Raw genomic sequence first — 21,287 nt, 5'->3', positions numbered from 1 at the left:
TAAATAAATGTGTGCCACTAGTAAAGAAGAGCAGACAGATATACACATGGCTGTAAAGTTGTATCTGTTCTTAAAGGTTGGGTATCATTGCCTAATCCAAACAGTGTCTTTCAAGCTACAAAAGCAAGTTTGTGATAGTTGGAAGAGGAGCACGAGATCGCTCCATTCCACTCAAAGCCACCTAGGGAGGTTAAGAAACTACCAACCACCTCAACAAAAGGGATAGGTAACCACTAACATGTGCAGCCAGCAACCATAACTCGACCCCCACACACCAACCCGATCCTTTTTTACTAATCATGACTTCATTATCAATCCATCACATATACAAAGGGATATAACTAGGGCCCACCTACTCTACTGGGCAGATAAGATCTTGAGAGGGCACAGGATCAAATAATAATGGGCGTTATTTGTCAGCCTGAGTAGTATGTTTGACAGTGTGCATGACCCAATTGTTTACATTTGATTTTTGTAGGACACTGGCAGAGAATAATCCACTTAATGTTATGCTCCAAAATCATTTTACATCCTCTGTTTATCTACAAAAAAAGTGCAAAAGTATGAACTAGCATAAACGCTTATGTTTATACGTTTCGTTGTAGCCATGAAATCACTGATGTTTGTGCAAAATGTGGAGGGACAAATATTAGGCAGCTCCTACCGCCTGCTGTTCGACCTTTCAATTACCTGACAGACTGGAAACATGTGACCTCATGTGCCTCATTCTTTCTTTTCTTAGTATGCAATGATACCAAGATAACAATAGATTCTAAAGTGGATGGATGTCAGCTGTTGAGAGGCGGGTTTAGGAAAGTATTGATTCATCTGATAATCACACCCTGGATCGTTTCAAGTACACCATGACTGCCGCGCCACTGAGAGCAACAGCACCAGCCATGAGCCCAATTTTAACAGAAGACACACCATTCCTGCTGCGAGGTGCTAGCTCCTGTAATGGTTTTACCACCTCTGTGTTTGGATTAGACTCGTCCACGATATGCAACTTGAGAACCTGACAGTGGAATTTTCACTTTCATGAGAAATCAAACAGCTAATAGTTGAGGAATCATGCAACTCGCAATATCGCAACATCCAAGAATACAGAATACCTTCAAACCGGATGATTTGGCATGGAGCACGGCGCCAGCAAGATCAGTATCCGTTGTCAGCATCACCCGGTCACCCTCATCATCTTCGTACTAAATTCCAAATCACGATTAAAATTAAGCTCGGCAGTCCAGGCAAATATTTTACTATCATGTGGGGGTTGATGAATGATGACAGAAGACTCTTGCAATCCATATGTAGTATGGCCAATGAGGAACAGCCAATGGTTTAAGGTATATGCATATAAGAATCGCTTTCATCTTTATGTATATAAAGGCGGTGATTTCAGCACTGGCAGAGGGAAAGCTTGACTTTTACTAGACTCAGACACCTAATCTGTCTTCTGCATGCCTACTGAAACATTTGAATCCTTTCATGCCAAATTACTTAATCTTACCAAGATTTGAATGATGTCCTTTTCATCAATGATTCTCAATCTTTGCCTTACAGAGGACACAAGCTCGTTTAAGCTCTCTGAGCCTGTAGCAACAACATACAAGTTTAATTTTTGGAAGATACCATACAAATAAAGATCAGGTTATATCTGGAACATGCAACAAGGTTCAACATATTTGTGCAACCTATCAAGTGAGCACTTACCACAAGTGAATCTATGCACACGTCCCTTCCGGTCTTGAAGCTTAAAGGGAAACGAATTACCAATGATAGGGGGATATATACTACTCCGCCCATCCCCAGCTTCTGAAGCCATAAGTAAGGATGCTTCGCTGAGCAATGTATGAGAACACTGTATTAGGGAAAACCCAAAAGTATATATACAAAAATGCACAAATGAACATGGACGAACCTACGGCTATCAAGTTCGTCATCTGGAGGTTCTAAAGCAAGCGCAGAGTCCCAGAACCTCTGCATTACTGAGTTTGCCATGTCATTAGCAGTCCCATTGCCCCCTTCAACCTAAAAATAAGTAGTACATTGACGAAATTAGGATAGGAAACTTTGGCAGAGGTTAAGAGAAGGGCTGGAAGGAGTAAGGGGTCACCAATTGAATGGCTGCATGGGTAAGTTGCAGGACATCAAGGCAAGCAGCAATTTGGCCCTCTGTTCAAAAAATACATGTACCAGATGAAGCATCAGGAACTCAAGAGCTATTCACTTCACAGGCTGAGATAAGAATAGGGTCATACCTCTGTCCAGAACAGGAATGTGCAAGAATTTGCCATCATGCATTATATGTAGCGCATCAAGAATTGTCGTGTCTAACGTAGCACAATCAGGGTTTGCAGTCATCACCTTTATAAAATTCACAACTAATACAGTGAGTTATAAGTAATTATACAAAATGAGATGCCATTTGAAGAAAGACAAGTGTCACGCAGGCGCAGAAACCTTTTCTACTAAGGTCAATTCTGGGGAAAGATTCTGTGACACAACACGCATAAGAACATCTTTTGAGCTGCATTTGAGAATCAATATCTATCAATAACTGGAAAGAAAAATAAATAAATAAAAACAATAGTGTGATGCTACTACAGAATGCTTACGTAAAGATCCCCTGCACTGTATTCCCTGTAGTGACAATCACTGAATTAACTCGAAACTCACGCATTTTCTGTGTCGCCACATACACAGGATCTGAAGGGGAAACAATTGCTACCCTGAAAGTTGACATCACACTCTCACTATCCGAACATCTTACTTGCAGTTGAAAGGGAATTGTCAGAGCAGATAAATAACATACTTTGTGCCCTCCGTGACAATGGTTGACAGAGAAGGTTTGAACATCCGCTCTCTTAGAGTTTCTATGAAAGCATAAGGAGCTGTATGCAAAAACAGTTAAGACCTTAAATTGATTGGTAAGGCAGAACTACACCAAAAAATATACTAGTTCTTAAGGACAAACAAGTGTGATGACCCAATCGGAGGGAATCGAGATCACACGTCAGGGAGTAGGTGAGGAAAAGGAAGATAGCTTGCAGAGGAAGAAGGTGAGAGAACAGGAGCAGGTGGTGAGATTCAGAATACCAGTGTCAACTCCCATGCCCTGTTTCAGGTTACACCAGACTTAAATAACACACGCTCCCACGGCTGGGCCTTGCCCACACACTGAACCCAAACGCATACACGGTCCCAGGCCACTTGAAGTCCACCTGAAGCACCCAGGTGATGCAGGTGTGACAACAAGTAGCAACATGCTCAAGAAAAACAGACACATATAACAGTTCAATACAACATGATACACTTGATAAGTCAGTATGGTATGAATGTTCATTTTATTTTGCTTCAGAAAGGTAAACATATCATGCTTATTACTCACAAAATAGACCATTCATTTTACGTATCAGGGTACTACATCAGGGATCAAAGAGAGTGAATTCAATGAAAATATTTGCATTGCAAGACCTGTAAAGTTGCCTCCCAATTGACGCTCAACCCCCTCTACTGCAGCTGCTATCGCACTCCCTTGTTCAGCTGCCTTTTCCAATCTTGCTATAGCATCATAAAGGCATTTTGCAATGTCTAGCATAGCCATAACCTCACCATTTTCCACAACTGGGAGGTGTCTAAATTTACCTAAAAGATGAAAGAACATATGGAAAAGATAATATTAGTGAAGAAAGGAAGCATCAATCTAAACAAGGTCTCTCTGCAAGAACAAGAAAACAACAAGCCCCCACATATGTATGTTAGTATTCTACTAGGGTCATGACGACAGCAACTCAGCAACATGCCAAAGAAAAACAAAGCCATGTTTTTATTAGACATGCAGATAAGGGCAACTTGAAGTTGGAATGAGAGAGGCTCATCAATGATCACGTGATATGAAATCAAACACCATATTTCATCTAGGGTGTGTTTGGTAGGGTCTACGAAGGGTGCATGAGCCCAAGAGTTCCCTTCCCGACCCACTTTTGGGTGTTTGGTAGAGTGTATGGAGGGTGCATGAGTCCACACTAGCTTAAGCACAAATACACTAGAAGCATGCATGAAGAGAGCATGCATGAAGAGAGCATGCATGAAGAGGGGTGTTGAGTTGAGCATGCATGAAGAGGGAACAACTATGCTGAGATGAGAACGCAACCAAACACACCCCTAAAGATTGTAGTAGTTCTGAAAATATCAAAAATCACAAGTTACACTAGAACTTCAGGATGTACTCCCTCTATTCCAAATGTGTACTAAGTAACTTCTTTAAGTTTGACCAAGTCTACAGGAAAATGAGAGGACACAACCCCCCCCCCCCCCCACCCCACCCTGGCCGCCACCCTAAGCTCCCCTCCCTCCCCTCGCCGTTGCCGGAGGATGCCGGCAGGCGAAGCCCTCGCCGATGGACGGCGGCGTGGGGCCCTCGTTCGTGAGCTGCTCGCGCACTGCTGTTTGGTGCGCTGGAGCGGCGGGAGCACTCGGTGGCGAGGCAGGCGGTCGTCTGCGCTCAGGGGAGGTCGAGATGGTGTGGAACGTGCGCGCGGTGGCGCTGCTGAGGCGGCGGCAGGCCATTGATGCAAGCGGCAGAAATGAGGGCGCCCAGATATGGGTCGTGCAAGCCCGCCCTGGCCCGCGGCAATCTTTCTGCCCCGACCCACCCTTCCCCCTTCAGCCACCCCTCCCGGCCGCCGCCGGTGGTAGCCGCTGGGTGGGTGAGCACGCGTGCGGCGGTCCTTGACAGTTGTTGCTTTACTGTGCCCCGGCAGTTCCTGGTGGCGGAAGCTGCGGGCTGGCGCGGCGGCGGCGGGTGCAGGTGGCTATTGTCGCCTGCTCGTCGCGCTCCCGGCGGTGGCCGGCCTGCTGACGCTGCGTTGGCCGGTGCCCCTCCTGTGACGACGACATTCCTAGGCCCCCCTCCATGTGTGCTGGTCTTCTCCGACGTTCTTCGCCAAGTCTGGTCTGCCACTGCATCTGAGGTCTTTGCTCATGCGTCGGGGCGAAATCCCCGCGCGGTAACGGCCTGCGCTGTCAACGGCAACGCCCGAGGGTGCTGTCACCTCCTTGGAGGCGTTGGCATGACCCTGACCAGATCTCCTCCTCGAGCACCGGGAGAAATCCCAGGTCCGGCCTCCCGGGCTGGGCAGCGGCGGTGTCTCAATGCTGTTCCCCTCTTGAAGGCGCTGCTTTGGCTGCAAGTGGAGTACTTGATGCGGCAGATGGAGACTGGTGATGCATCGCTCTGGCGTAGACTGCTACACAGGGAGCAGGTCGCAACGTATGCCACCACCCGCGCTTCCCCAACGAATGCTATGCCAGTTCCTGTCGGGCCCTTCACCCGCCAACTCTCTAGGCACATGGGTGCGAGGTACGTTGGCCTGGGCAGTCCTGGAGCTGCAATCGTTCATGGAGGTGTCTGGCATTGGCCGTGATGCTACCCTGCTGGGCGAGGCCTAATGTCGTTGCATGTCTGTAGTTGAGGGCACCTCCTTACCTAGTTGTAGTCGCTTGGTAAGGACGGACTTGTATGTGTGTGTGTGTGTGTGTGTGTGCGCGCGCGCGCCCCTCTTGCGTTTTCTCGAAAAAAGTCTACAGGAAAATATGCTAATATATATGGCATGAAAATATAATCATGGTGTATCTAATAAAACTAATTTGGTGTTTTCGATATTGATAAATTTTTCTAAAGGCTTGGTCAAAGTTGAAGAAGTTTGGCTTAGTACTTCAATTAGTTTGGAACGGGGGGAGAAGTCAATTAATAGTTAAGAATGCACATGCAGAGAGGCTCACTAGCTAATAATAGCATCAGCAATTTATATTGCACATAAGTGGATTTTCTTCAATGTTCCAGTAAGTACTCTCTACTTATCAGTTGTCATAGTTCAAAAAAGCGCTAGGCGTTAATTGTGCGTTTTGCCACCGCCTTGCACTTTACTGACCAAAGCGCATGCTTATGCGCAGTTATGCGCAGATTAAGCGTAGTTATGCGCAATGCGTTTTGCCAACGCCTAGAGCCTAGGCGCGCTTAAGCGCTCGCTTAGGTGCGCCTTTTTTAACTATGTCAGTTGTTGCAATTAAGTATCTTGCATCAAAGTTTCAGTGAAACCATTTATTTTCACATGGCAGTTTTCACAGTTAGGTGTTCTCAATTAGTTCAACCAAATCGCTTGAATTAATTATAATTGAGTATGATGATACCCAGGAAAGAGTCATGATGGTGAATTTTTTATTTTTTTATCTTGCACAAAATGATGGTGAAAAATTGAAAATTACTCAAAGTGATATATCAAAAAACATAGTGCAACTGTTTGGTGAAAATTACAAGTATAGGAGTTTAGTTCACTTTGCTGCCAAAAAAATCCTTCAAATTTTAGCCAAGTGGCAGAATAATGGGAATGACAGTATTAACTAAATATACCTTGAACCATCTTTTGCAATGCCTCAATAGCAAGTGAGTCAGCAGTGACATAAGTAGGATTTCGGGTCATGATCTTGGACATGATGGTTTGCTCCACCCGCAGCCCCTCTGCAATCACTCGTGTGGATATATCCTACAGCAAAATTTGAATCCCAAGGAAAAAAATTGACTTCAGCTTGAAAGCAGTAAAAGTAGACCATGTACCACTTGGGATAATACTAGTTATTAAGTATTCACAACTTACTATGGTGTACTTCATTTTACTAAAAAGTACAGTACAAAGCAGAACTAGCCAACAAAAAACAAGCACAGAAAATCTTTGTCTTGCCTTTACCAAATTTGTTTCTTTTAGCAAGAAACCACTACTAAACAAGTACAGGGACATCAGTTTCCACTTTACACCATAATGAAAAAGGGATAAGAAAGGGCAAAAGAAAGCCTACAGCAGTAAGCTAAACTTCCAACGAGCGACTAGCAATTGTCAAAAATTGGCTTGATCAAAAGCCCTAAAACAGAGAAAAAAGAACTTCGGGCTGTCTAGTTGGAAGGTGACACATTTTCTTCAGCATAGTTCACCCTTTTCCCCATCGATCAACATGTAATCACACAACATACCAATATTTGTACAAAGTCAATGGTCACAAAAATTGTCTCACACTAGGGGAAACCAGACAAGCAAACTTCGGGTAGCAAAACTCCAGAGAACTCTCGTCTTAACAGAAAAGGCCACTTGCTAAGGTCCAAACCAAAGAATCCAATCCATACATCATTTTTTCTCAAAAGAGAAGTGGGAAGAGATAATATCCTAGATTCCTCGTAGCTTCAAATCATCATATTTTTCCACAGCTACTATGAAAGCACACAACATATTCCACTGAAAAGTAATAAAAGTAGTTCACCTTATCGGTGACTATGCCAGATAGGAGGCCTTGGGCATCGGTGAGCAGCACCGCGTCGACCCGCCTCGCCGCCATTCGCCGGGACGCGTCGTAGACCGTCGTGCCCTCAGGTATCGTCAGCGCCTTGGACAGCCTTAGCTTCTTCACCGTCCTCTCCCCCCTTACCAGAGCCCAACCTCAGTCAGAGAATCCAATCTATCGCAGTCCCAATACGAAAAGGGGTGAAAGCATCGAGGCTCTTACGGAAGATGTTTGGGAGAGGCGAGCTTCGGGGAGGTCTTCCCATTTCCGTTGGCGTTGGCGTTGACGGCGGAGGAGGGGTCATCGGACCTGCGGGACGAGGCAGACGGCGGGCGGCTGCGCGTGCGCCTGGCTGGTGGCGCCGCAGCAGCCGTGGAGCTCATGTATGTGATTCTGGCGAGAGCTCGGCACAGTTAGGGTGGCGGCGGCGGCGGCGGCCGGCGAGGTGGGAACAATAGCAGATTGAATGGTGTTTCTGCTGCCCTCCTCCTCGCCTTCCCTTCGATAGCGTGTGCGTATTTCTGCTTCAGTCCTTCTGGTATTAAATTATTTGGTGAACCGGTGATGACATTATTTTTTCGAAGTGGACTTTCCACTTTATTAAGTTTTTCGGAAACACTAACACTCACAGGTGTGGGCGTTTGCATCTTGCCCATACACGTGGGTCCGCGTCCATTTGTGGGTGCACGAATCTTGGCATGTTGGTGGTGCCACGTAAGACTGGACTGGTGTGTGGGCATTCATCCGGTCGCCCACACGTTCGTTTCACCGTACAGAGGAGCCGGTGTGTGGGCGTTTAGCAGTTCGCCCACACGCCAGTTTTCACTCACGCACAAGGGTTGGTGTGTGGGCATTTGTCATTTCGCCCACGCGCCCGTCTCCTCTCCCACGCGCCAAACTGCTAGTTGCCATGTGTTTTGCAGTGTACATGGCAACTGCCCTTGCTTGTAAGTAGATGACAACTCTTTTTTTTACCCGTACATGTCAGTTGCCATGTGTTTTTGCAGGGTACACGACAACTGCCTAGTGTGCACGTAAGTAGATGCCAACTCTTTTTTACCCGAGTTGCCATGTGTATTTATGGTACATGGCAACTGCCCTAACGTGCATGTAAGCATATGGCAACTCTTCCTTTTACATGGCAACTGCCCCAGCGTGCTTGTGAGCACATGGCAACTCTCTCAATTGCCTAGTGTTAGTAGGTGGCAACTCCTAAAGTTTTGAAATCATGGCAACTGCAATAGACCAGACCATACATGGCAACTGCAGTTGAGCAACCATGGCAATTGTAGTTTAGCCACATGGCAACTTCAGTTAAATGAACATGGAAGAGGGTCCAGACCATGACAACTGCGGGGACGCTGGTGAATGTCACGCGGGGCGTGCGGGACCATAAGGTAGGAGGCCTGACGTACGGGCGTGTGGGCGTTATCTATTTTGCCCACACGCACGCATGTGAGAGGGACCGCGAGGAAAAAAAAGAGGTGTGTGGGCATTACTTGTTTTGCCCGCACGTAGGCGTGTGGGCTGATCCTCTTAAACACCACATAAACTGTGTGGGCAGACCCCTTAACGCCCACACGTGTGGGCGTTATCGGCGTCTAAGTTTTTTTCTCTTCTTCCTTCTTTCAAAATGTCTTTTATCAATGGTCCAACTTTTTTTAACACAGTACAGACGCAAGCGCTCATATACCGCGCACACACTAACCCCCGTGAACGCACAAACGCGCACACTACCCCTATGAGCACCTCCGAAAGACTGAGCCGGCATATCATCTTGAAATTTACGAAGTCACCGTAGGCACCTTGTCATCGACGGGAACGTCTCCTCCCACTGAATGTGCATCGCCGGAAATCCTGAAATAAATCTAGGAATAAATGCAAGCACCAGGATTTGAACCCTGATGGGCTGGGGATACCACAGTCCCTCTAACCATCCAATTACAAGTTGGTTCGCGATGGTCCAACTTTTTCTTTCTGTAGGAAACAGGGTGTTTTTATTCCTCAATCAAAGGGCAGTCCATCTAGAACAACACCCAGACACGAACGAATTACAAAACAGTGTGTTTCTCACATCTACAAAAATTACCTACAAAGTGACTCACAACATTTTGATCACGCTTCACATGCGTGATCTTCACCTTTCTGCCCTCATGTAGGGATCTTGAGATAGTATCAACCATCATGGTGTATCTCGAACGGCATGCGTGCCCTTGTGAAATCAGATTCTTCGCCCTGAGACAGTCGGTCTCCACAACAATCGGCAGTGTAGTCCATGGCAAGGCAAACGCGATCCCTCCATATAGGCTGAGAGCTCTACCTCCACCTCATCCGCACATGAATCTCAAGGATTGACAAGTTGAAAAAAACAACAGCTCCCATATCATCACGCAAGACCGTTCCTGCTCCAGTCGTACCATCCGTGTTACAAAACGACCCATCAACCGATAGTTTGGTCCATTCGGCTAGTGGTGGAGACCTTGCAAGCCTTGAGAGTCTCGGGAGGATTAATCTAGGCTGCTTCTCCGCATCACTCATTGTGCGATGGAAAAGTGAAGCAGTTGCTCAAAGAATCTACAACGTTTTTAAATATATTTGTAGCTTGAACTTCTTTGGATCTAAAGGCTATCCTAGAAGTTGGTTTTTTCGGCTCTATATGTCCTCGTCCACACAGCTCACCTAGTTGCATCCACGGAGTATCGTGTCATGGTTGTATCCTAAATAAAAGTGTCTCTGCTTGTCTTCGTTATGCTATTGTGTTGGATGAGTGTGATACTAAGATATTAGTACATCATTTTGTTTTCCTTTTACACAAGGACTGATAGAGGCAAAGGTGTCCCGTCTTTCGATGAGATGGTGGCTATCGTTTTGGAGGAAGTCGACTTTGACGATCCGACTACGAACGTGCGAGGACGTCGCGCCTTAGCAATCGCTAAACCAACTCCGAGAGGTTATTGACCACGCCGGAGCATGATCAACCTGACCACGAGGGTCTGTTTCCTGCAGGCAAACGAAGAACAAGCAAGAAACTGAGATTGCAATCTAGATATTGCGAATATAAGATGAAAGCTTTATTGATCAAGATGGGGTTCTGTGACGTCTTTGTCTGGTCGTTGAACACAAACGAAGTTCGCGAAGTTGCAGCTATGGCGAACTTTTATCTAAACAAAACCCAAAGTCTAAACGGTGCCCTAAGGGCTGTATATATGGAGGAAGAGGGGGTGAATTTCGTGGCCCTTGGTGGAGGGGTCCGAAACTAACCCTATCTCTTGTTTCCCCACACATACGGGCTCTAAAAATAGCCTATACTTATGTATTTCGAAATTACATGGGCCTGGCCCAATAATAAGGTGACGCGGCACCTAGAATAGCCTCTGGACGAAATTTATGAAGTGGCATCTTGTATATTTCGTCCAAGGCTTCATGCACTCATTATGGTGGCTTCAAAGTCCTGAAATCATCACTTGTAACTCTGTTCTTGTTCTCCTTGCGCATGCCATCATCTCCATGCTTGTTCTTGCTCCAATGTTCATCCTTCTCCAAGCTAGGCCCTTCATTTGTAAGCAAAACAAATGTATCCAATTTAGGCAGCATCATATTCTCATGAACATTAGAATCATTACCAAGAAACGAAAGTACCTGGTAATTTAGTTGACGTGCGCGAGCTCTAGTAATTGGTCCAGTATGTATAGCAGCAGGGGCTATGGGTGTAATAATGGTATTGATGTCCTCATCATCATCCTCTTCTTGAAATGAAGTCGTCCTCGACGGAAGTTCATCTTCCTCACCCAAATAAGGCTTCAAATCTGCAATGTTAAAAGTGGGACTAACCCCAAAATCTGCAGGTAGCTCAAGTTTATATGCATTATCATTTATTTTCTCCAACACCTTAAAGGGACCATCAGCACGTGGCATTAGCTTTGATTTGCGCAAATCGGGAAATCTATCCTTATGCAAATGTAACCAAACAAGATCTCCAGGTGCAAACACAACATGTTTTCTACCCTTATCTCCAGCAAGTTTATATTTAGCATTCATACGCTCAATGTTTTCCTTAGTTAACTCATGCATTTTTTTGACTGGAGACTGCAGGGCTTACACCCCACAGCATTTATTAAAATCAAGAACAGCAAGTACATAGAAAGGTTCCTTAAGAAAAGGAACAAAACAGAAGAAAATAAAAGAGAACTATGTACAATCTAACCTAAAAGAGAAGGAAAATCTAACTATAGATGTCACCTCTCAAGGAGGAAGGAAATCAATCCATTTAAGCAGTGCCTCCCTGTGTTTAGACTTGATTCTGTGAGCCAAAAGGGAAATGTCATGGACAAAACCATTTCTCCACTGTCTGAAGGTAGGTCTGATATACCTGAACGCTTTATCATTTCTGACTTTCCAGATATTCCACCAAGTAAGAAACACCACTTCAGAAATGAAAGGCTTATTGAATTCCTTCCTAGCATGGCATGCAATCTGAACCATATCCTGATTGTTGGGCCATGAAATCTGCAGGTAATTCCAGACTCTCATGCTGAAGTTACACTGAAAAAACAAATGAATCCTGTCTTCAAGAGCTCCTATAGGGCAAAGCACACATTCAGGCCCATCATTGATCTTCCACTTTCTGCGCTGAATCATATCCTTGGTGTTTACTCTATCCATAATGACAAGCCAGGCGAACATTTTGATTGTCATAGTACAGCATGACTTCCATATCCAACATAGCAAGGGGTTAGTTGGAATTGGCTCATGGACCAGATCATAATATTTCTTGGCTGTGTATCCAGACTTCTTTCCATGTTTCCAATACCAGCAATCCTTAGCATTATCATCCAAGGAGATATCAGACAATATTCCAGAAAGTTGATTTAGCTCCCTGTAGGCCATTTGAGATAATGGCAGAGAGAACATGCTATGAAACTCATCAGTGGCCATTACTTCCAGAACAGAAGAATTTTTTTGTATGCAAAATGAGAACAGCCTGGGGAATCTATCCTGTAGTGGAATGCAAGAATTATCCACTTCCCAGGAATCTGACCAGAATAGCAAGGAGTCACCTTTTCCAACGCATACTGAAGACACAGCCCTGAATGTATCCATTAGCTTACATATGTCCCTCCACCAAAAAGAGCCACACATAGCAGTGTCATGTGGGACTCTCTGATAATAATAACTGTCCCAGATCAAATGAACCCATGGAACATCAACTTTGTTATAGAATTTATTGAGGAACTTCATTAACAAGGCTTCATTCTGCAGCCCCAGGTTCAGGATGCCAAGCCCACCCTTTAATTTAGGTCTACATACCAGAGGCCAGGCCGCTAAAGAGTTCCCCTTTTCCTGGCCATATTTTCTCCAAAGACACTGTCTTTGTATTCTTTCCAGTTGTTTCAAAATCCCTTGTGGAATAGATAAGCTACAGAGGAAGAATATTGGCAATGAGGAAATAACGGAATTTACCAACTGCAGTCTGCTACCTTGAGGTAGAAACCAAGAGCTAGCAGTCAACCTTCTTTCCATGCAGTCCACAAGTGGCAAAAGGTCCACAATTTTGGGCCTAGTGGTTCCCACTGGCAACCCTAGGTATGTGAAAGGCATCACCCCCAGTTGACATCCAAATTGAGCGGCAAGAACATTGGCATAATTGGTATCCACATTAATTGGGTACATTGAAGATTTGTGGTAATTAATCTGCAAACCAGTTGCCAGAGAAAAGGAGTCTAGAATAGCTTTTAGCATCTCTAACTGAGCAAACTCAGCAGCCACAAACAATAATGTATCATCAGCATATTGAACCACTGGGTAGTCAGGATCATGAGTTACTAGGGGTAAGGAAAGGAGTCCTTTGCTGAGTTGATCATTAATCATAGTCTGCAGAAGGTCAGCAGCAAGCACAAAGAGCAAAGGTGAGATAGGATCACCCTGCTTTACCCCACATTTACACTTGAAATGGCTACCTGGAACCCCATTAAGCAGGATTGATGAGGTTGCAGAGGACAACAATTGTTGTATCCAAGAAATCCATCTATTATCAAATCCCTTTGCCACCATTATTTTTATAATTGCCTCATGCTGTATGGAATCAAATGCCTTTTCAAAATCCAACTTAAGCAACATGATTGGCCTTTTTGATTGATTGCACTGATGAATGTACTCAAAAGTCCATGCAATACAATCCTGAATGGATCTAGATTTGATAAAACCATACTGATTCTTGTGAACACATTTAGTTATTTCATCTTGAAATCTGTTTGCAGCAAGTTTAGTAAGGAACTTCAACCCCACACTTGTCAATGTTATTGGCCTAAAGTCACTGGCAGTCTCAGGTGACAGCTTTTTGGGGATGAGAGTGATATATGCCTCACTGAGATTCTCTAGTTTAACAGTTCCTGCATGAAACTCATTAACCAGAGAGATAAAGTCACCAGAAATGATTGGCCAACATTTTTTCATAAAAAGTCCATTAAAACCATCAGGCCCTGGGGCCTTGTCAATTGGCATCTCCTTGATAACCTGTTCAATCTCCTTGACCTCAAAAGGCTTGGTGAGAACATCCAGTCCCTGTACCCTAGGGATTAGAGAAAGAATGTCATTTCCCATGAAAATTGGTTTGACAGTACCCATTCTTCCTTTGAAAATCTCCAGAAATTCCTTGGCAATAGTGTTATGATCAGAAGACACTGATCCATCTGACAACTGCAGAGTGGCAATAGAATTTTTCCTATATCTTTCAGTTGCCATTGCCTGGAAGAATTTTGAGTTTTCCTCACCCACCTTAATATATCTAATAGTGCATCTCTTCTTCCAATATAAGAATTGTAGATGTAGCAGGTGATCATGATGTGATTTCACCAATTTTCTAAAATTGGATTCAGGCAAAAATAAAGGCCTATAGTCTTCCAAATCATCCAGCCACAAAATCACCCAGTTACATTTCTCAATAAGACCTTTAATATGAGATAAACCCTTCTGCCATTTCTTGAGAGCAAATCTCAACGATTTCAGTTTATCCATAATAACTGCTGATATGTGGGACTTCTGGGACTGCCTTTGCCAGACTTGTTGAACACACTCCATAAAACCAGGTTAATGGATCCAATAATTTTCAAATCTGAAAATATGAGCTTTCGGGATTCTGGTGCTTATGGAAACCACACAAGGGACATGATCCGATGCAGTTTTGGCTAGAGGATTGACCTGCGTGTTTGGATATTGATCAATCCAACTTGCAGAGGTGAAAAACCAGTCCAACTATTCAAGAAGTGGGAAATCCTGCATATTAGACCAGGTGAATCTTCTTCCTTTTAAAGGTAACTCCAGCAGTCCCAAATGCCCAATGATCTCATTAAAAAGAAAAATATCATTGATATCACCCCCAGGAAGATTTCTATTATCCAGAGATCTTATGAAATTGAAATCTCCAAGCAGAAGCCAGTTTTTCTCAGGTTCCACATTTAAATTATAAAGCCAGCTGACAAATTCATCTCTTAAGGTACCTTGACAGGGTCCATAAACATTAACCAGGTACCAAAAATCACCATTATGCATGGACTTAAAACTAATGACAATCCCATAGGTTTTACTTCCACTAAGTCCCCTAAGAAAACATCAGAGCGCCACACGACTAAAATGCCACCGGAAGCTCCCCTAGAAGGGGATTCAATAAACTGGTCAAAACCCGCAGGACAAATGCTCTTAATTAAAGCACGTGGGCACTCCGATAACTTTGTTTCTTGCAGACAAACCACTGCACAATGACTCTCAAGAACTTTCTGCCGGACCGCACGTTGTCTTGCATCAGAATTCAGTCCACGTACATTCCAACAAAGCACATTCCAGCTACGCATGGGCATTTGATTCATATGATAACACAGGATAGCATATTAAAAACAGTGGGACACCTAGTGCCGCACAACCCATAACACATAATAGCAAAAGAGCCAAAAGAGCCAGATCATAACCAGAGTGCCAAGTTTCAGAGGTAACATAACAGTCAGCAAATTTGACAGGCTCGCTACACCTAGGAAACACATTAAACTTTAACATTTAAGTGTTGCTGGAGGGGGTATTATCCTTAGGATCAGCCATAAGCTTCTCCCTGGAAAGCAGGTTGGGGTCCATCTCCAGCTCAGCTCCAATTGCCTGCAGCACAGCGATCGGTGTCTGCGTGTGGACCTCCTTAGGCTTGTCATGACGAACATCGTCAGTGTTTTCCACTCCAGCAGCATCAAGTATCTGTATGGGCTGGGCCTTCTCTTCCATGGGCTTGGACCTTGGGCGTCGTTTAGCAGGCTGTAAAGGAAGCTACTCAAAGACCATCGATTTGAAACCATCAAGTTTTGCCGCGCTCCTCGTACATCTTCTGACTGAGGTATCAACCAAAGGAGCAGAAATCTTGCGCCTTCCGCGCTGGGCTTTCTGCCGTGGCATCGCTTCAAACGCAAAACCCACAGGCAAGGGCCCCTCTTCCTGACCAACAGGACCCACGGGCTCCAAAGACAGCTGATTATTACTGAATTCCACAGGCTCAGCAATATCAGTAGGTTCATCGCTTGCAACTGAGCAACTAGGGGCTGCTAGGGAAGCAAACAAAGAGCGAGCAACAGGGCGCCGATTGACGGACGCAGAGCTTGACAAACAAGAGACCAGCGAAGACGCTCTGTTGGTATCATCAAAAGCAATCGACCACTTGCACTTGGAGAAAGTAACTGTCCCAAACTGCTTGAAGAAAAGTGGCCTTGGCACTTCTTTCACAGAAAATTCAGGCATCAAATTCTCAAAAGACCGCTTCCAAAGCAGTTCAGGTGGAAGAGAGGGTCCAGCCACCACCCTAGCCATCCCAATGATGATCTGGTGATGTTGAATCACCGGAGGTTGATAGGGGACAATAGCCAAAGGATTATCTTCCACAAAAGCAGGTTGTTCCTGAACTTCAGCAACCAAATCAACTATCTGCTGTTGTTGAGGCCCTTCATCATGCAGAAGCTGTTCCACAGATTCTGATTGTTCCGGTTGATCAATGACAATTGAGACTTGATCTTGTTCTGGCATTTCTGGCGGATGTGGGTGATTGATATTGTCATCATCGCCCCACTGAGCATTACCCCAATCAGCATCCACTGGATTCTCGGGGGGAGGAGCAAGTGCAAGAGGCGCTTCATTCCAGCCAATCATCGGGTAAGGCGGCAGAACAAACGGGATGTTGTCAGGAATGAGATGACCAGGCATTGGATGAGGGTTACCATCCAGAGGCATCGGGTCTTCATCATTAGGCATCTGATCAGCAAAATCTGCCCCAAGAACATAACATGCAGCAGTCCAAGAAACTTGGGCACCACCCCACTCAGCATAGTCCCCAAAAACCACATCTCGTGGTACTAACGGTGTATCAGGAAAGCTGGCTTCAACAACAGCTCGTACCAGGTACGGGTCTTCACTATCCCAGGAATGAAATTTTCCAAAAGTACCGACTGCCTGAGAAATATATTCAGTCGTACGATAATCCAGGGGAATCCCAACAAACATTAACCAACCCCTACGAAAACCAGTATTCCCTTTGAAGTTGTCACCCTCATCATGCTTCATAAATCTCAAATTGATCATTACCCAGATCAAACGGCGGGTGCTGAATCAGGGTGTATCTGACAGTGGGATCTCGAACTTGGAGCAAACCAACCCCATGAAACCAAGGCTGAGCAGAACGAACAAGAATACCTCTGTTCTGAAGAAACTCCACCACTTCCTCTCTGACCGGCCCTAGAGGTCCATCCGGTGCTGGCATGACTTCAGCAACCATATAATCTTCATGGCGACGGGGAGGGCGGGCCGCCGGCGTGAAGAAAGTGCGAGGTAAACGCCGATCACCACCATCAATGATGTGATGTCCCGGAGGCACTAGGCGATGTGGATCAAGCTCGAAGTTCGCCATGGGTGGCAACGGCGACGAACTTAGGGTTTCTTTGGAACGACCGGATTTATCCTTGGCAGGTGGAATAGGAGAATGGAGCAATGTGGGCGGAGACGATATGACAGGACTAGATATCCCAATAACTCCGGCTCCCTTCCCCTGAACAGCTGATGTTTCCGAAATACTCGTGTTTCATTGCAGAGTGCTCTGCCTCCAAACCAATCCGTGCGAGCGCGCAAAATCATTACAGTCACGTCTAAAGTGACCCACCCTGGAGCAAGCCGAACAGACCGCTCGCCTTCCACAAGTGATTGCCATGTGGCCCTTCTGACCGCAATCAGTACATGTTAGAACTTGGTCCACCATGTCATCGACCATAGCTTCAAAAAGTCGCGCTGCCTCTTGTGAAGAAGGAATTTGCATAGGTTCACTAGACGGGCTGAGGTGCGCAGGCGAATCCAAACTAACATCAGAAGGTCCAGTAGAGGGGGTATCCTGTATTGGCCTAGTAAATGAATCATCATGGGCCACCAAGCCCACACCCTGCGGGTTCCCAAACTGAGCGGGCCCAGAGGCAAAAGCCTTATTTTGAATTAACGAAGTTCTCGCTTCCTGAAATTGCGCTGCGAGATTACCGGACCTCACGATTTGCGGATCCACTGAAACCAGTTCGTCCACCACCGGAAGCGCATCCGGCCGCCGGAGTAACTCCAGTGAACTATTAACCGTACCAAAAACTATGGGTGGCTGCGTCACCGTCCAATGCAAACCAGGAGCAGGAGGTTGCCGAATGACAACTCGCTCATGAGCAGAAAGATCATAACCCCCATCAACTATAGTATCAATGCAAGCCTGAGATGCAGGGTATCTATAACCCTTGCAAGCCGAATACTTTTCAAAAGTGGCAAACGACAGCTTCTTATTTGCAGAAGATCTAGATTTGAAAGCAGACTTAACAGGGGGTTTATGCATAGCCAATAAACCAAGCGAAGATCTACGCTTAGTGGGGCTAATCAAAATCCATTCAGCATCACATTCTTTACGCCAGATCTTAAGTTCTCTGACCCAATTTGGTCCTCCATTCCCCCATAGATGAAAATAGCATTTGAACAGATCGCAAGCAAAAGAGCGAAGATCCATAATAATAAAGCCAACTTGCATGCATGAAACTTGGAAAGAAAAAACTTTGTCCTTGACATGACTAACCCGAAGATCAATTGCAGAACCACCAAGCGCAGCTTCCAGCGCCGCTGCCACTGAATCCTCAGATAAACGGAAGGCATGCCTACTAAAGGACACAATCAATATGAAAGATCTCCCTCTTCCCATTGGATGAATTGTGCGACCAGTAGATCTGAAGACTTCATCCGAGAAAACCCTACCCTTGGAGAAATCCAAGCCAAGGGTTGATCCACCAGAAGAACCCATTGGAGATGGGTATTGCCTTGATCCAGAGAAGACGCCGAAGAGGATGATCGGAACCGATCAGCAGATCAGTGGAGAGAAAGGGAGATCGCCGGAGAAGAGACTAGCGACCAGGTGGGAGGTGGGAGCGCCATCGAGGGTGAAAATCTTGTTCAACTCATGCATTTTTAAAATCAATTCAGCACGTTGTTTAGCATCAAAATTAACCTTCTCCGAAGATGGAAGAGGCAACAAATCAATAGGTGCACGAGGTAGGAAACCATACACAACTTCAAAAGGGCACATCTTAGTAGTAGAATGCAATGAACGATTATAAGCAAATTCAATATGAGGCAAGCATTCCTCCCACGTTTTCTTATTATTCTTCAAAACAGCCCTAAGCATAGTAGACAATGTTCTATTGACTACTTCAGTTTGTCCATCAGTTTGGGGTGACAAGTAGTACTAAAAAGCAGTTTAGTCCCCAACTTAGCCCATAAACATCTCCAGAAGTGGCTAAGAAATTTAATATCACGATCTGAAACAATAGTATTTGGCACACCATGCAAGCGAATAATTTCACGAAAGAACAAATCAGCAACATTAACAACATCATCGCTTTTATGACATGGTATAAAGTGTGCCATTTTCGAGAATCTATCCGCGACAACAAATATGCTATCCCTCCCCTTCTTTGTTCTAGGTAAACCTAAAACAAAGTCCATAGATATATCCTCCCAAGGAACACTAGGTACAGGCAAAGGCATATATAAACCATGAGGATTGAGTCGTGACTTAGCTTTTTGACATGTAGTGCAGCGAGCAATAAAACGCTCAACATCCCGTCTCATCTTTGGCCAAAAGAAATGTGTAGCAAGTATATCCTCCGTCTTCTTCACGCCAAAGTGTCCCATTAGTCCTCCTCCATGCGCCTCCTGCAACAACAAAAGACGAACGGAGCTAGCTGGAATGCATAGCTTGTTAGCACGGAACACAAATCCATCATTAACGACAAACTTGTTCCATGTTCTTCCTTCTTTACAATTTTGCAATACATCTTTAAAATCAGCATCATGCACATATTGATCTTTGATGGTCTCCAAACCAAATATTTTGAAGTCAAGTTGTGAAAGCATAGTATAGCGACGAGACAATGCATCAGCAAAACATTTTCTTTACCCTTCTTGTGTTTAATGACATAAGGGAAAGTCTCAATGAATTCAACCCATTTAGCATGTCTACGATTCAGTTTAGCTTGACTTTTAATATGTTTCAAAGATTCATGATCAGAATGTATAACAAATTCTTTGGGCCATAAATAATGTTGCCATGTTTCTAAAGTCCATCATAAGTAGAATAATTCAGACTAGGCCCACTCAATTTTTCAGAAAAGTATGCAACAGGTTTGCCATCTTGTAATAACACACCTCCTAATCCAATTCCACTAGCATCACATTCAAGCTCAAAAGTCTTATTAAAATCAGGAAGTTGGAGTAAAGGAGCATGTGTCAACTTATCTTTCAATACTGTGAAGGCTTCTTCCTGTGCGGTACCCCAAACAAAAGGCACATCTTTCTTTGTAAGCTCATTGAGAGGTGCAACAATGGTGCTGGAATCTCTCACAAAACGCCTATAGAATCCAGCGAGGCCAAGAAAACTCCTCACTTGTGTGACCGTTTTGGGCTGCGGCCAACTCTCAATAGCTTCAATCTTGGCTTTATCAACTTCAATTCCCTGTGGAGTAACAACATAGCCAAGAAAAGACACTCGGTCGGTGCAAAAGGTGCACTTCCCAAGGTTACCAAACAAATGTGCATCACGTAGAGCATTAAAAACAACACGTAAATGTTCCAAATGTTCCTCCAAAGATCTGCTATAAATCAATATGTCATCAAAGTAAACTACCACAAATCGTCCAATGAAAACACGTAAAACTTCGTTCATTAATCTCATGAAAGTACTAGGTGCATTAGTTAACCCAAAAGGCATGACTAACCACTCATATAATCCAAACTTAGTTTTAAATGTTGTTTTCCATTCATCTCCCAATTTCATACGAATTTGATGGTATCCACTACGCAAATCAATTTTGGAGAATATTGTAGAGCCACTCAATTCATCAAGCATATCATCTAGCCTAGGAATAGGATGACGATAACGAATAGTAATATTATTAATGCCTCTACAATCAACACACATACGTGGTGTACCATCCTATTTCGGCACTAGAATAATAGGAACAGCACAAGGACTAAGGGATTCTCGTATATAACCTTTGTCGAGCAGCTCCTGTACTTGACGCATAATCTCCTTCGTCTCCTCTGGATTGGTACGGTATGGTGCACGGTTGGGTAATGATGCACCGGGAATTAAGTCAATCTGATGCTCAATCCCTTGAATGGGAGGTAATCCCGGTGGCATGTCTTGTGGAAAGACGTCAGCGAACTCCTGCAAAATGTTAGTGACAGCAGGAGGCAAAGAGGAAGGCACGTCCTCGAATGAAAATAATGCCCCTTTGCACACAAAAGCATAGCAAACAGATTTACTAAAATCTAGCTCATCAATATCAGATTTAGTGGCAAGTAAACATGCACTTTTCAATTTAATTTCAGAAGCAACACTAGATGGTTTACTATTAGGCTTC

At 44.6% G+C, this 21,287-nt stretch overlaps 1 protein-coding gene across 1 annotated transcript; it reads right to left on the bottom strand.

Moving 5' to 3' along the window:
* Positions 1 to 389: 389 nt before the first annotated feature.
* On the bottom strand, positions 390 to 7,858 carry LOC123111031 (CBS domain-containing protein CBSCBSPB3). The gene is made up of 14 exons (XM_044531707.1): positions 7,555 to 7,858; positions 7,312 to 7,471; positions 6,413 to 6,545; positions 3,475 to 3,645; positions 2,813 to 2,891; positions 2,616 to 2,729; positions 2,461 to 2,527; positions 2,259 to 2,364; positions 2,114 to 2,172; positions 1,919 to 2,028; positions 1,711 to 1,838; positions 1,508 to 1,590; positions 1,113 to 1,202; positions 390 to 1,015 (listed from the first exon to the last, which is right to left on the bottom strand). Exons 1-14 carry the CDS (start codon positions 7,713 to 7,715, stop codon positions 836 to 838), a joined length of 1,641 nt encoding a protein of 546 aa, XP_044387642.1. The 5' UTR covers positions 7,716 to 7,858; the 3' UTR covers positions 390 to 835.
* Between the last annotated feature and the right edge of the window lie 13,429 nt (positions 7,859 to 21,287).

This window comes from Triticum aestivum, chromosome 5B (assembly GCF_018294505.1).
Source record: "Triticum aestivum cultivar Chinese Spring chromosome 5B, IWGSC CS RefSeq v2.1, whole genome shotgun sequence".
Classification (NCBI taxonomy): Eukaryota; Viridiplantae; Streptophyta; class Magnoliopsida; order Poales; family Poaceae; genus Triticum; species Triticum aestivum.
Note: the sequence above shows the minus strand (reverse complement) of the source record. Positions and strands in the feature narration are given on the sequence as shown.

Bases quoted from the DNA above. Each gene is read 5' to 3' on its own strand.
- LOC123111031 (XM_044531707.1), bottom strand. From the start codon at position 7,715: ATGAGCTCCACGGCTGCTGCGGCGCCACCAGCCAGGCGCACGCGCAGC. The intron at 2,365-2,460 runs GTTTCTGCGCCT...AATTTTATAAAG, and splicing joins AATTGACCTTAGTAGAAAAG to GTGATGACTGCAAACCCTGA. The intron at 2,029-2,113 runs GTGACCCCTTAC...ACTTATTTTTAG, and splicing joins CCCATGCAGCCATTCAATTG to GTTGAAGGGGGCAATGGGAC.